Source organism: Canis lupus, chromosome 23 (assembly GCF_048164855.1).
Source record: "Canis lupus baileyi chromosome 23, mCanLup2.hap1, whole genome shotgun sequence".
NCBI lineage: Eukaryota > Metazoa > Chordata > Mammalia > Carnivora > Canidae > Canis > Canis lupus.
The window spans coordinates 28,970,779-28,985,984 of record NC_132860.1 but is presented as its reverse complement, the minus strand read 5'-3'; the positions used below and the strand labels follow the sequence as shown (position 1 = coordinate 28,985,984).

At 36.7% G+C, this 15,206-nt stretch overlaps 1 protein-coding gene across 6 annotated transcripts in view; it reads right to left on the bottom strand.

Annotated features, from left to right (window-relative positions):
• UVRAG (UV radiation resistance associated) overlaps window positions 1-15,206 on the bottom strand; it is a 312,994-nt gene that overhangs the window by 241,961 nt on the left and 55,827 nt on the right. For all 6 annotated transcript variants that reach the window (XR_012015697.1, XR_012015696.1, XM_072794671.1 and 3 more), the window contains exon 5: window positions 10,285-10,359. Coding sequence is in view for 4 of the 6 variants with exons in the window: in XM_072794671.1 (XP_072650772.1) it covers window positions 10,285-10,359 (75 nt within the window). In the remaining 2 variants the exon portion in view is untranslated. The remainder of the gene's footprint in view (window positions 1-10,284; window positions 10,360-15,206) is intronic.

Sequence of the window (15,206 nt, the reverse complement as noted above, 5' to 3'; positions counted from 1 at the left end):
TGCGGGAAAATATTTACTAAGGAAGTCTATGTTAAATCCTGAGACTCACAAAAGTAAGACACAACTTCAGTAGAAAGGAGCTTATGCCCAGAAGAAGAGAAAAGATGCATACTCAAAGTACTGTATGTGTGAGAGGAGAAGAGAAGGCTGTAGCGGCATCACACTGATGAACATTAGTGGAGACAGGGAGAAGGGAGACAGGATTCCCAGCTTTGTGGAACAATTTAAACTGAAACTGACTGGGATCCCTGGGTGGTGCAGCGGTTTGGCGCCTGCCTTTGGCCCAGGGCGCGATCCTGGAGACCCGGGATCGAATCCCACATCGGGCTCCCGGTGCATGGAGCCTGCTTCTCCCTCGGCCTGTGTCTCTGTCTCTGTCTCTCTCTCTCTCTCTCTCTGTGACTATCATAAATAAATAAAAATTGAAAAAAAAAATACTTAAACTGAAACTGACTATCAGAGGGAGGAACAAAGGTTAAGCATGCCCTCACCACAAATCCAAAAGAGAATAGTAAAAACAAGTTTTCAAAATTTTAAACTCTCTGAATCCCCTAGTGAGGACAAGTCTGTAGCTCTGTTTCTGTTTACTTTTCAAGAATCCAAAACATCTATACAAAGAACCATGCCTGGCTTTGAGTTTTCCAGTATTGAAATTCTGAAAAGCTCAAAAATTGTGCTAAGAAGACAAGATCCTCCAAATTCGTAACAGGAAACGTGGCAATTTCCCAGATTATTTTCTGGCTTCAATGAAGAGAGAGAATGGGGACCACACTGTAGCAGGAGGATTTATAAATATGAATTACAGGATAAGATGATTTTCCAAACATCTGTCAGAAGTTAATTTGATCCAAGAGAAAAGGGGAAAAAAAGAAAAAGGACTCAAGAGAAGCCAAATATAGTGACTAATACGTGGAACTTTTGTAGACTTCAGTGGGTTTATGGCCTCATGGGCATTGCATGCCCACTCTACAAAAAAAATTCAGAGTCTGTACAATAATGCACTTCATATCATTCAGAGCACTTTCCGATGTACCCTCTCAATTAATTCTCACAATGCACATAGTGGTGATTTCTGCTTAAATAAATGCAAATACAGAGACCTAGTACTTTGAACAGGCTATATGAAGCGGGAAGAAACGCGCAGATGGCATATAATGTAGTGGTTAAAAGAAAACACCTCTGAGTAAAGGAGACCTAGCTTTAAGTTGTCATGGTTCTGCTACTTCCTAACTATGTAATCTTGGGTTAGTAGTTTGTTTTTTTCTAGGGTACTTTACCTATAAAATGAGGATAATAACCACCTCATGGAGTTATTACACAAGATTAAATAAAAAACACGCAGGTAGCTAGTATAGCGTCTGACATGTAGTAGGTACTCAGTAAATGAAAATTGGCAATGGTAGCTTTCAAAAGCTATCTACCTGGTGTAAGTAACACTGTTACTAGGATATTACACCTGCTCAAATAATTCAGAAACGAAGTTTTATCCAGATTTAAACTAAGCTCAGAAATCTAGATGTTTTATAACAAAGCAGGCAGCTATTAGAAACAGCCCCTGAAGATTTCTTGTCTTTGTTTCTTACATTTTGCAATGAGGGAGTGGTGGTTAGCATAGGGAAAGCTGAATTGACTGTGGGTAGGAATGGCCTATTGTTATGATTTTCCAACTTTTGCTTGATGATGGAAGACCTGGACAACATTATACCACAATCCCTTTCCTTGTTGTTAAAACATAGGCTACTTGGGACACTTAATCCCTACTTCTGAATGTTCTGCTTGTGTATTGTGTGAGACATGCTTTGGAAATAAGTTAGTGTACACTAATTTGACTAGCAAGAGGAAATAGCCATCTTTTTAATTTCTCAGTTCTAATAAAGTTAACTAAATGGAAACATCTTAACTGAAATTGAAACTCAGATTTTCTATTTTTCAAGAGTATCATAACTTGAAAAATATAAAATCAGGAATTTTCATTTTTACAGGTTCTTTTAAAAAAAAGAAAAAATGTTTTATTTATTTATTCATGGGAGACACAGAGAGGGGTAGGGGGAGGGAAGGGAGGGCAGAGACATAGGCAGAGGGAGAATCAGGCTCCAAGCAGGAAGCCCGATGAGGAACTCAATCCCGGGATCACTCCCTGAGCCGAAGGCAGCCGCTCAATGGGTGAGCCACCCAGACATCCCTGTACAGGTTCTCAAAACAGATTCTGAAACTTGCTGTTATCCCTATATATATTTTTATATAAATTTATTTTTTATTGGTGTTCAATTTGCCAACATACAGAATAACACCCAGTGCTCATCCCATCAAGTGCCCCCCCCCAATGCCCGTCACCCCCACCCCCTGCCCACCTCCCCTTCCACCACCCCTAGTTCGTTTCCCAGAGTTAGGAGTCTCTCATGTTCTGTCTCCCTTTCTGATATTTCGCACTCATTTTTTCTCCTTTCCCCTTTATTCCCTATGTTTTTAATCTAGGCTCAGCTATGTACCTGAGATGATCAAGTTATATGACTGTGTTTGTGAAATTAATCACCAAATTGCTATTTCAATCTCCTAAAAATGTCATTTCAAAAAGATTTGATCCTTTTTACTGGATTCTACTCCTGCTTATTTTTTCCCCCATTAGAATGAGAAAGCATTGCCATCTACTGGACTTTGGAGATATTGCTGCTATAGCTTTTAGTCTGAGAAAAGAATTCTTAACAATCTAAGGCTTTTTACACTTTGTCAATAACACAGTAGTTAGGGTTATTATGACAGTATGAGTTATGTGAAAATTAAACTCCGGAGGGGTGCCTGGGTGGTTCAGTCAATTAACTGTCTGTCTTCAACTCAGGTCATGATCGAGGGTCCTGGGATCTAGCCCTAATCAGTCTCCCTGCTCAGCAGGGACTCTGCTTCTCCCTCTCTTCTCCCCTCAAGCTGTGCTCTTACTCACCTCTCTCACTCTTTCTCAAATGAATAAATAAATAAAATCTTTAAAAATAAAACCCCAGAAGTTGGGGCTAGGGGTAAAGCAGGATTAAGAAAGAGAAATACCATCCCTTCAAGATGTTTATTCTCAATTATTGCTATGATAGTCCCAAATACAGCATGCATTCACATACACTCATTAACAAATTTCTATTGAATACCTACTATAATATATGCTGTGCAAGGTACTATACAAGGGACATAATGTTAAAGAGGTAATCCCTCTTACCATAGGATTTAGAGCCTAATAAGTAGTTTCCATTTATTATTGAACTCTATTCATGTGTCAGGCTGTATACAATACATTATCACTTTTCATCCTCAATTTTTGATGAGGTAGAAATTGTTCTCTTTGTAAGAGGAGAAAGACTCAGAGATGCCTTAATTTGCTCAAGATCTCTCTCATAGGCAATTGCAGAAGTGCCTGGAATTAAACTCACCTCAATCTGACTCCAAAACCTTGTATTCTTAACCACTAGGAGTATATACTCAACCCAGGTAAGTTGTCAGCATCCTCCCAAAAACAAGGGTAGCTAACAAAAGGCAAGCCAGGCAAAAATAGTCTTACATGTCTATATAAAAGGCAAAACTCCTAAACTGAGATCTGAAAGGTTTCCAGCTTACTGATTAAGAAGCTAGCCTCTTACTCCTTATGCTCCCCCAAATATCATTCTAGCAGTTCAATCCACCCAAAAAAATCCCTCCCAGCCACCTAGCCTTATTCACCAAGTTGCATTCACTCCAACTTCAAGCCACAATAGTGTTCCTCTCTGTTCTCCATAGTCTCCAAACGTTAAAAAGAGCACCTCTTCCAAAGATGCTCTTCAGATTATTTAAGGTTCTGTTATAATTCACCTGTGTTATCTGCAAGACCTAAATAACTGACATCAAAAACTACTTTCAAACTAAACCCATCTGTAAACTGGAACTCTTCTGGAATATATACTGTTTTATCTCACCTAAAAAAAAAAAAATGTTTGTGAATCCATATTTAATACTTTTGTATCACAAAGTGCTTAGTTTAATAATGGACACATAGTAGTTACTTGATATTTATTAACAGGAAAAAATCATGAATGACTTTTGCAAATACAAACAGAAGACTTTCATCATTTATTCAATCTCTTCACCTGCATTGCTACTGAATAGCTATGAGTTAGTTCCCTGTTTATATGCCAAATAAATGCAATCTTACTACATAAAGTAAGAACATATCACTCTCTAATAATGTCAGCAGAGGTTGAACAAAGGATTCAAACCCAAAGCATATTTTAGTGAAAGATTTTCTGTGTTAAGTGGTTTCCAAACACGTCCTGGTAGAGAGACTAAACTCCTTGTCCTATATAATTGAGATTCACTAGGTTCCTAAAAACTCAATAGAAATGAGTAAAACCTTTTCAAGAAGCAGATGAACAAAGAGGCAAAAGTTCTGAGCAAATGAGTACTTTCAGCTTTCAGACCCACAGTGGCTGAAGTCACTTTAAGTAATATGAACAGAGGGATGATTAATAGCAACATAATCACCAGAAGTAATAATAACGGTGTTTCTGGTTACAATTAATATAAAACAAGAATGCTTAAGAACTGGTCAACAAAATTCTAGTCACTATTTATAGTGCTGCTCCAAAGTTTTCTTCCTTATTGCCCCACAAACTTGGCACTTTTTAGCATACATGCATTCTGAAAAAACAATCCTGTTCTCAATCTTGTTACTTTAGCATTTTATAAAAGCTTTTATGAAATATGTCCAACACATACAGGATAGCTTCAATTACTGTCATTACAAATACATCTGGACTTATTTCTACCACTTTACTACATGTTTTTGTTTACTGTTTGTTTTCTTTCCTCCCTCCTATTAGTTGACAAAGTTTTCTACTCTTTATAGTCCCTTTCTTTCCTCTGCTACTTAAAAATATATATTTTCTGGTTTCTAATCTACACTAGATACCTTTACATTTTTAACATGCATACGTAAACATAATTTTTTCTAACAAATTCTGAATTTGCTTATTGTCCTCCCAAAGAGATCAGTGACCTCAATGAGTCTTAACTTTTTACACACCCTCCCTCACCTCATTATTGATATCTAGAGCAGTGCTTCTCAAACACTCTGTGGCCAAGGACCAGAGGCTGTTCCCTCAACCCACTGTGAAATGATACTTTTATAAAATACAATAAAAAGCCACAATAATGTCAAATTGCTATAAAAGTTTTAAAACATTTACTCTCACTTTTTATACTTAGCTCACCACAGACTAGGGACAGTTGTTAGGTTTGCTCTGGTTCACAAACTATACTTTGAGTAACAATGGTCTAGTTTGTTTTTATACCTTAAAACTCAGAACTTATTAAGTTTTTGTTTACATGTTAGTTTGCTGTCAGTAGTTAATTGCATTCATTAACATTGCAACCAGTTTTATGTGTCTTGCTGTAACTTCCTGTTAATCCCCACATCTTCCCTTTGGGACCACTTCTCTATCTCCACTATTCAGTATAGATAAAGGGGCTATGGGCAGTAAATTCTCAATCTGTGTGTCTTTAAAATTGTCTCTCTTTCACTCTCGCTCTCAACTGAAAGTTTACTAGAAAAAGAACTATACATTTGGGATGCCTGAGTGGCTCAGTGGTTGAGTGTCTGCCTTTGGCTCAGGGCATGATCCCGGGGTTCTGGGATCGAGTGCCACATCAGGCTCCCTACATGGAGCTTGTTTCTTCCTCTCCCTGTGTGTGTCTCTGCCTCTCTCTCCGTGTCTCTCATGAATAAATAAATAAAACCTCAAAAAAAAAAAAAAAAGAATTATACATTTAATAGTTAAGAGCACTTTGAGGATGATTTCTCCTGACACTGTTACTGATGCAAAGTCTGCTGTCAGTCTAATTTGTAGGTAATATTTCCATTCCCTGCTCACTTTAAATATTTCTCCTTTTAAAATTTTTTCTTAAATATCTTTAGTTTCTCTATGATGTCTTTTTTTTTTTTCCCAGCCTTCTTCTGTAATAGGGAGAATCCTATCTCAGCTTTGTGCTCATTTCATGTTCATTTCACCCAGAGGAGCACACCTTTCAAGGACTAGGCTTCTGCTTCTGCCTACTTCTTCGTGTTCCATTCCATTTCTGTTCCAGAGAGGTTTATTTTCTTGCTTTTTATTTCTTTGCTTTAGCAAGGTATGTCCCTTTAAATTTCTCAGATTTCACCAATCACTGGGGTTTTTGTTTGTTTGTTTGGGAGGGGGGGGTTGTTTTTTGGCTTTTTTTTTTTTTTCTTTTAAACCAACCATTCCTTTTGTTTGGCCAGTGGAAGGTCTCAAAGTGCGCACTTACAAGGCTATCTTGACTGGAAACATTCTTTATGGCTTTCTTTAAAAACGAAAACTAATGCTTTTTAAGGTTCAAACTCTATGTCAGATGTTTATCTGAAAGCTGGCACAGTGGTAAGATAAGGCTGTGCTTCTAAATTTATAAAATTCACTAACTGCTAGAATAAAATATACCACTTATTACAATAATATATATTCAACAAACTTTTATTGACCATTTGGTCTTGAAATCCCAGCTCTGCTACTTAGTAGCTCCATAATCTTGAGAAAGTTATTTAACTTCTGTGTGCAGCCTACCTCTTCTGTAAAGACAATTGTGAGGTTCAAGTGAGGTAAATTATGCAAACCACTTAGAATAGTACCTGTCATTATTATTAGCTCACTGAACATTAGCTGCCATTATTATTATTTATTATTATTATATTCAGGGGGAACACTCTGCACTCATGTTTCCATATAGGCAAAAGATGTCCCACTCCATTTCCCATGTCCTAAAAAGAACATTTCCAGCTTCTCTATGTTCTTCACCCATTCCTCTCCAGGATAGGCAGAGAGGACTTATCTGACTACTGAGGTTGGGAGATGAAACGGGGTATGATGGCATCAGTTCTTTCCAGGTTCCCTTCCGGTCAGAATAGCCTGCCTACAACACACATAAATTCTGCTTTTGGCTTGAAGGATTAGACTTTGTCCCAGTAAAGGGAAGATCCCAGTTTTGCTTATTTTCTTGTTTTTTTGAGGGGAAGTTTCAATTTGGGAGGAAGTATATACCAGCTTTCTTAGCTGTAGAATTTAAGCCATGTTTACCAATTAATTTATTAGTAATAAAGCCAATATTCTGATTTCCATTTATATATCACCTGTCTTATTTCTAAACTTTTTCCAAACTCGGGGGGAGAAGAAAAGGGTATTAGTCATTGGCTATCCAAAAGCTCAATTACTGGGACGTCTGGGTGGCTCAGTGATTGAGCATCTGCCATTAGCTCAGGGTGTGATCCCACAGTCCTGGGATTGAGTTCTGCATCGGGCTCCCTACAGGGAACCTGCTTCTCCCTCTCCCTGTGTCTTTGCCTCTCTCTGTGTCTTTCATGAATAAATAAAATCTTTAAAAAATAAAAATAAACAAATAACAAAACCTCAATTACTAACAGTATTAGTACTGACTATGCAATCTTTTTTTTTTTTTTTTTTAAGATTTTATTTATTTATTCATGAGAGACACAGGGTGGGGGGAAGGGGTAGAGACATAGACAGAGGGAGAACCAGGCTCCATGCAGGGAGCCCGACATGGGACTTGATCCCAGGTCCCCAGGATCAGGCCGAAGGCCGAAGGTGGCGCTAAACCGCTGAGCCACCTGGGCTGCCCAAGACTATGCAATCTCTTAAGGAGATTAAATAGAGTAACACATATAAACCTCTTCTTTTTTTTTTTTTTTAAGATTTTATTTATTCATGAGAGACACACAGAGAGGGGCGGAGTCACAGGCAGAGGAAGAAGCAGGCTTCCTGCAAGGAGCCCGATGCAGTACTTGATCCCGGATCTCGGGATCACACCTTGAGCTGAAGGCAGACGCTCAACTGCTGAGCCACCCAGGCGTCCCCAAATATAAAGCTCTTAAAAGTGTTTGAGACACAGTAACATTCAATAAATATTTGCTTTAATATTATGTACCCGATATTGTGCTAGATGGTGAGCTAGTCACCAGTTGCAAGAGGAACTTAATCCCTCAGCAGAGTCTTGGATGGTTAACCCTATAACTGGGGCACTGCAACAAAAAGAGTAGCAATCCCATAATTCTCTCATTAAATCAAGCATCTTTACTAAGCAAATACAATGTCTCAAGAACTGTGAGAGGTACTGGGAATTCAAAATTACATATACAAATCTGTCCTTAAGATGCTTACAGGTTAGAGGATCTATCCAACAAAGGAAGAAAGAGTTATAAAGTAGTAGTTCTTATGTCAAAGGTATACACAGTGTTGACAAACTTTAGGAACTCAAAATATAAGGGCTTCAAATAAATTTTAAAAAGCTACTCAGAAGTTTGAACTCAATTTAATGAAGTCACCCAGAATACCTTCAATTTTGCCAAATCCAATGGGCAATTTTCAGTCTTCATCTTATTTGACCACTCCCTCCCCTTAAAAGCCAAAAACCAACCCCCCAAAAAACCTCTTTTTCTTCGGCCTCTGAGATCCTATGAGATTCCCCACTCTTTTCCTTATACATCTCTCATCACTTTTTCTCAGGCAACTTTTCCAAAGCCTCCTCCTTTATTTAGCCCTTAACAGCTGGAGGTCCTCAAGGCATAGTTATCAAACCCCCCTTTTTTTTCTCACTGTCCAGCTTGTCCCTAGTCTGAACTTACCATTTCAGTGACCATGTGCCATTGCCCCCCCCCCTCCACATTTATAACTCTAATTCCCCTGAACTCCATCTGCACATGGATATCTTGAAGGCATCTCAAAATCCGTCTGATCAAATCTCAGCTCTCAATCTGCCTCCACCAAACCTGGTCTTCCCTCAGTGTCCTTAGTTCTCCCAGTGCCTGGAACACTTATCCATCCCATTATTTTACCCAAGCCAGGAACCCAAAAGTCATCCTCAACACCTTCTTTTTCCTTATACCCTAAATTCAAAGCCTAGCAGGTCCTAAAGATTTTTACCTCCTAAAACTTTCCTAATCCATCTTCTCTCTATTCTGCTATAACACTGTTCCAAAGTATTTCAAAGTATCCAGATAGCATCTCTTATCTGATATACTACACAATCCTCCTTTCTGTCTTTCCACATGTATTCTTACTTCTTCTACAGTCTTTAACACAGACAGAGCGAAATTGTTAAAACACAAATCAAATTATATCTCTGCCATGCTAAAAAAATCCTTCAACACAATTCACTGCTCTTAGGATAAAATCCTTTAAAAGATTCTATATGATGTGGCCCCTGCCTTCCTGTCCAGCCTCATCTGATATCACTCCTCCTTATCACTCTGACCTTCCTTTAATCCCTAAAACCCACCATGTGCCCTTCCACTTCATGGCCTTCGAACATCCCAACCTCCTCTGCTGGAAGGCTCTCCCATTCAGCCCCCACTCTCTGTACCTGGTTCATTTCCACTTATCCTTGGATTATAGTCTTAAAAGCCTAGTTCTCCAAAAGGTCTTTCTTGAGTCCCTACAGTGTAAGTAAGGCCCTTATTGCATGCTTTTATAGCACTTTTTGCATGCTTTTATAGCACATGTTAGGTTACTTTACCAGTGTTTGTCTCCTCCACGCACTCCTGCTGGAAAATATCCATTTGCTTACCAAAATACCTTTAGCACTTACAGAGAGGGCACAATAGCTGACATACAGCAGGTACTCAATAAATAGCTGCTGAATGAATGGAGCATTCCAGCAACAGAATTTCACACAATGAAGAATTATGAAACAATGTGGTCACTAAGAGCAAGTAGTGTAGAAAACTCACCTCACTGGTTTGTGGCTGGTATTAAGTGGGATAAAGAACATAAATCACCTGGCACAGTAACACAGATAGTAGGTACTTAGTAAATATGAATTACCTTCTCTTTCCTTTCTCTAACTGCTTTTAGCTATAGAGACAGCACTGACTATAATAACACTGTACTCACAGTTTCTTAAATTTACTGAAAGTGTAAAAGGTATCTGAAACATTTAATAAAATTGTATTGTACTTAATCAAAATTCACCATTCTGTTCTAATCCTCCAAAGAATTACACAGAATAAGAGCAAACAGCCCGATTTCCTCATAGGTAAATTAATCATCTGAATTTAGAAAAGATAAACTGGGGTGGTTACAAAATGAATATTCACTTTAAAAAGCATTCATTCACCCTAAGCTACACTAAACAAACTTAGAATGATACTTAAAGGAAGATTCTATTTACACATAGCTTTTTTACATACTATATGTCAAAGCACAGCTACACTAAACAAAATTCACAGCACTAGGAAAATCCTCTTACCTTATGTTCAAACGGAGCACCATAGTAGCCATCATTCAACCCAAAAATTATTTCATTTTGGTTGCGGGCATGAATCTAAGAAAGAAGAAAAACACACTATCAGTTCTTCTCATTCCAATTAAGTTTTAATATGATTAGAGCATGACACTTACAAGACCTACTTCAATGCTGAGAAATAGGCTGACTAATCTAACAAGCCAGCTAAAAACATATCATTTGTCCTAAGACCAGGTAATCAAATGAGAGCTTCCTGCTTTAGTCAAAGGGCTCACAAAATCATCACATGAGATTACAGGCATGATCATTCACATATATTTTCTATAAATACTTCTTTTTTTTTTTAATTTTTTTTTTTAATTTTTATTTATTTATGATAGTCACAGAGAGAGAGAGAAAGAGAGGCAGAGACATAGGCAGAGGGAGAAGCAGGCTCCATGCACCAGGAGCCTGATGTGGGATTCGATCCCGGGTCTCCAGGATCGCGCCCTGGGCCAAAGGCAGGCGCCAAACCGCTGCGCCACCCAGGGATCCCTATAAATACTTCTTGAGATTGCTATGGAAAGGCTACTTCTGAAATACAAATGATTCAAATGTATAGTATAGACATACTATACATTCTGTGATCTCAAAGAAAACACAATCCACTTAGTCTGTAAAAGTCCTTAAAAAACCATGAAGTCCTAGAAAAAACATAAAACATTAATATTATTTTCTATTTTCAAAAAGGCAGTTTAAAGATAGTATCTAAATTGCATCATTACTCTGGACTCTAGTTTCCTCAATTAAAATTAATGAATCAGTTTATGCTCTGTGATACCATACTTCTGTGCCTACCCCCAATTCCCCTGGCTAAATCCAACATATCCAAATTTCACTCAAGATTATCAATCAATTTAACCTGATATCTGCAAAACATTCCATTCAATGACAATAGAATACACATCACATGTACAGGAAACATTCACCAAAAAGAGATTCTATATTCTAGGCCATAAAATAAATCTCAAAAAAAAGCTTAAATGACTGAAATCAAACAAACTATTTTCTCTAAACTCAAAAGAGTTCAATCAAAAATCAACAAAAGAAGGATCCCTGGAAAATCCACATATGTTTGAAAATTAAACACTATATCTCTAAATAACCCCTGGGTTATGAAGAAATAAAAGGGAAATTAGAAAATATTTTGAATTGAATGAAAATGAATATACATCACCAAAGTTTGTGAGTCACAGTTAAAGGAAGGCTTAGGGGAAAATTTAGTAAATGCTTACTTTAGAAAAGAGAAGTCTCCAAACAGTAATGCAAAATCCTACCTTAAACTAGTAAAGAGGAACAAAGTAAACCCAAAGCAAGCAAAAGAAAGAAAATTATAAGGATAAAATCAGAAATCAGTGAGACTGAAAACAATAACAATAAACAATGAAACCAAAAACTAGTTCTTTGAAAACCTACAAAAATGGATAAATCTCTAGGCAGAGTGATCAAGAGAAGAAAGAGATGAGACAGAAATTACCAATAGCAAGAATGACAGAGGAAAGGATCATTATGTAGCCTATATACATTACAAGGATATAAAGTATAGTAATACTGTGGAAACTTTTATGCTTATAAATTTGAAATCTTAGGTGAAACTAACAAATTCTTTGGAAGACAAACTATCAAAGCTCACATAAGAAGATAGATAATCTAAATATAGCCCCATATCAAATAAAGTAACAAGTCAGGCTTTTAAACTTTCCCACAGGGAAATCTTAACACCCACATGGGTTCACTGAAGAATTCTGTCAAACATTTGTGGAATAATAGCAATTTTACACAAATTCCTCCAGAAAACAGAAGAGTAAAGGCTTCCCAATCCATTTTACAAGACCAGCATTACTCTCATACTAAATTGGACAAGGATGGCTCAGCGGTTCAGCAGCTGCCCTTGGCTCAGGGTGCGATCCCAAAGTCCTGGGATTGAGTCCTGAGTCCCACATCAGGCTCCCCATACAGAGCCTGCTTCTCCCTATGCCTGTGTCTCTGCCTCTCTCTCTCTCTCTCTCTCATGAATAAATAAATAAGGCCTTTTAAAAAAAATAAATAAATAAATTGGACAAGGACAATACAAGAGAAGTACAAGAGAAGTATCTCCCATGGATACAGATGAAAGAAATCTTAATAAAATACTCACAAATGTATTTCCATATGAAAGGAAATTTCCTCAACCTGATAAAGTGTCTACAAAATTTATAGCTAATATTATACTTAATAATGAAAGACTGAATAGTTTTACACAGCATCAGTAAAAAAAAACAAAGTTGCCCAATCTACTCATTTCTATTCAACATTGTACTGAGGTCTTCACCAATGAAACAAGAAAAAAAGACATATTCATTAGGAAGAAATTAAACCATCTATTCAGAGACATGATTCCCTACATAGCAATTTACAAAAGGAGTCTACCAAAAAACTACTAGATCTAATAAATGAGTTTAACAAAGTCACAGAATACACGTTCAATACAGAGATGTTTCTATATACTAGCTACAATAATTGGAAATAGAAATATTTTTAAATAGCATTTAAACTAGCATAAAAAAACATAGAATCCACAAGTCCAAATCTAACAAAATATGTGCAAGATCTGTATAGTGAAAAGTACCAAATGCTGATGAGTGAAATCAAAGATTTTCACAAATGGAGAAATATATCATGTCCACAGACTGAAACATCTGATACTAGTAAGATGTCAACTCTCCCCAAATTTTCTTAGATTTTTGTAGAATTCACAAATTAATTAAATCTAGAATGTATATTTAAAGGCAAGAGATCTAGAATAGCCAGAACAATTCTGAAAGCAAGATCAAAGTTGAAGGATTGACATTATCTGTATTCATGAGGTGTAAAACTACAGTATTCAAGACAATGTGGTATTGGAATAAAGACAGACCTGTCGATCAATGAAATAGAAGAGAGTCCAGAAACAGACTCCCACAAATTATTTTTTAAAAACTGATTTTCAACAAAGATAACAAGGTAATTCAATGGAGAAATAACAGCTCTAACAACAGAGTGCAGAGACAAATGTTAACCAATCTGCAAAACAATGTGCCTTATACCTTAAATATAAGTTAATCCAAAATTATCATAGACATAAACATAAAGCCTAATACTATAAAACTCCACGAGGAAAAAACCCCATGGAAAAAAATCTGTGTGACCTATGATTAGGCAAAGATGTCTTAGATAAGACACAAAGAGCATGAAACATAAAAGAAAAAACAATATAGTGGACTTTATCAATACTGATAAACTTCGATCATTTAAATGACACTTAAACAAAAGGACAAGCCACAGACTGGCAGAAAATAACTATCTTATAAAGAACTGACTCCTATCTAGAATACATACAGAAATTTTACAACCCAATAATGAGAATTCAAACAGCCAATAAAAAGTAGGCAAAAGATCTAAATAAACATTTCACCAAAAAAGGGGTGAGAGAAAGAATGATGACAAATAAACATTTTTTGTATTGCTCAACATGACTTAATCACTAGAGAAGTTCAAATTAAAATCACAAGATTCTACAAGATTCTAATGAAACAGCAGAAAGAGAAACTAAGAAAACCATTTCATTTACACCCAAAATAATAAGATACGTAGGAAACAATCTAAAGAGGTGAAGAACCTGTATTCTGAAAACTATAAAACACTATTAAGGGGCACCTGGGTGGCTCAGTGGTTGAGCATCTGCCTTTGGCTCAGGTTGTGATCCTAGGGTCCTGGGATCAGGCTCCCTGTGGAGAGCCTGCTTCTCCCTCTACCTATGTCTCTGCCTCTCTCTGTGTGTCTCTCATGAATAAATAAATAAAATCTTTAAAAAAGAAAACTGATGAAAGAAATTGAAGACACAAAGAAATGGAAAGACATTCCAAATTCCATGCTCATGGATTGGAAGAACAAATGTTGTTAAAACGTCTATACTATTCAAAGCAATCTACATTTTTTTTTTAAGATTTTATTTATTCATGAGAGACACAGAGAGAAAGAGAGAGAGTGAGAGAGGCAGACCCACAGGCAGAGGGAGAAGCAGGCTCCATGCAAGGAGACTGACGTGGGACTCGATCCCAGGACTCCACAATCACGCCCTGGGCTGAAGGCAGGCGCTAAACCGCTGAGCCACCCAGGGATCCCCACAATCTACATTTTTAATGCAATCCCTGTCAAAATACCAAAAGTATTTTTAACAGAAAACCTAAAATTTGTATGGAACCACAAAAGACTGAATAGCTAAAGCAATTCAAGCAAGCTTTTCAGGAAAAGAAAAGCAAATCTGGAAGCATCATAATCCTGGACTTTACATTATATTACAAAGCCGTATATTTAAAACAGTATAGTACTGGCACAAAAAAAGACACATAGATCAATGGAACAGAATAGAATATCTAGAAATAAACCCACAATTATATGGTCAATTAATCTTCAACAAAGCAGGAAAGAACATCCAATGGGGAAAGACAGTATCTTCAGCAAATGGTGTAAGGAAAACTAGACATGAACATGCAAAAGAATGAAATTGGACTTTCTTATACCATACATAAAAATAAATTCAAAATGGATTAAAGACCTAAATTTGAACCTGAAACCATAAAAATCCTAGAAAAGAGTACAGGCAGTAATTTCTCTGATATTGGCTCTAACAACTTTTCTTTACATAGATCCCCTGAGACAAGGAAAACAAAAACAAAAATAAACTATTGGGACTATATCAAAATAAAAAGTTTCTGCACAGCAAAAAAAAAAAAAAAAATCAACAAAAGTAAAAGGCAACCTATAAAATGGGAGAAGATATTTACAAATGACATATCCAATAAAGGATTGGTATCCAAAATATATAAAGAATTTATAAAACTCAATACCCAAAAAGCAAATAATCC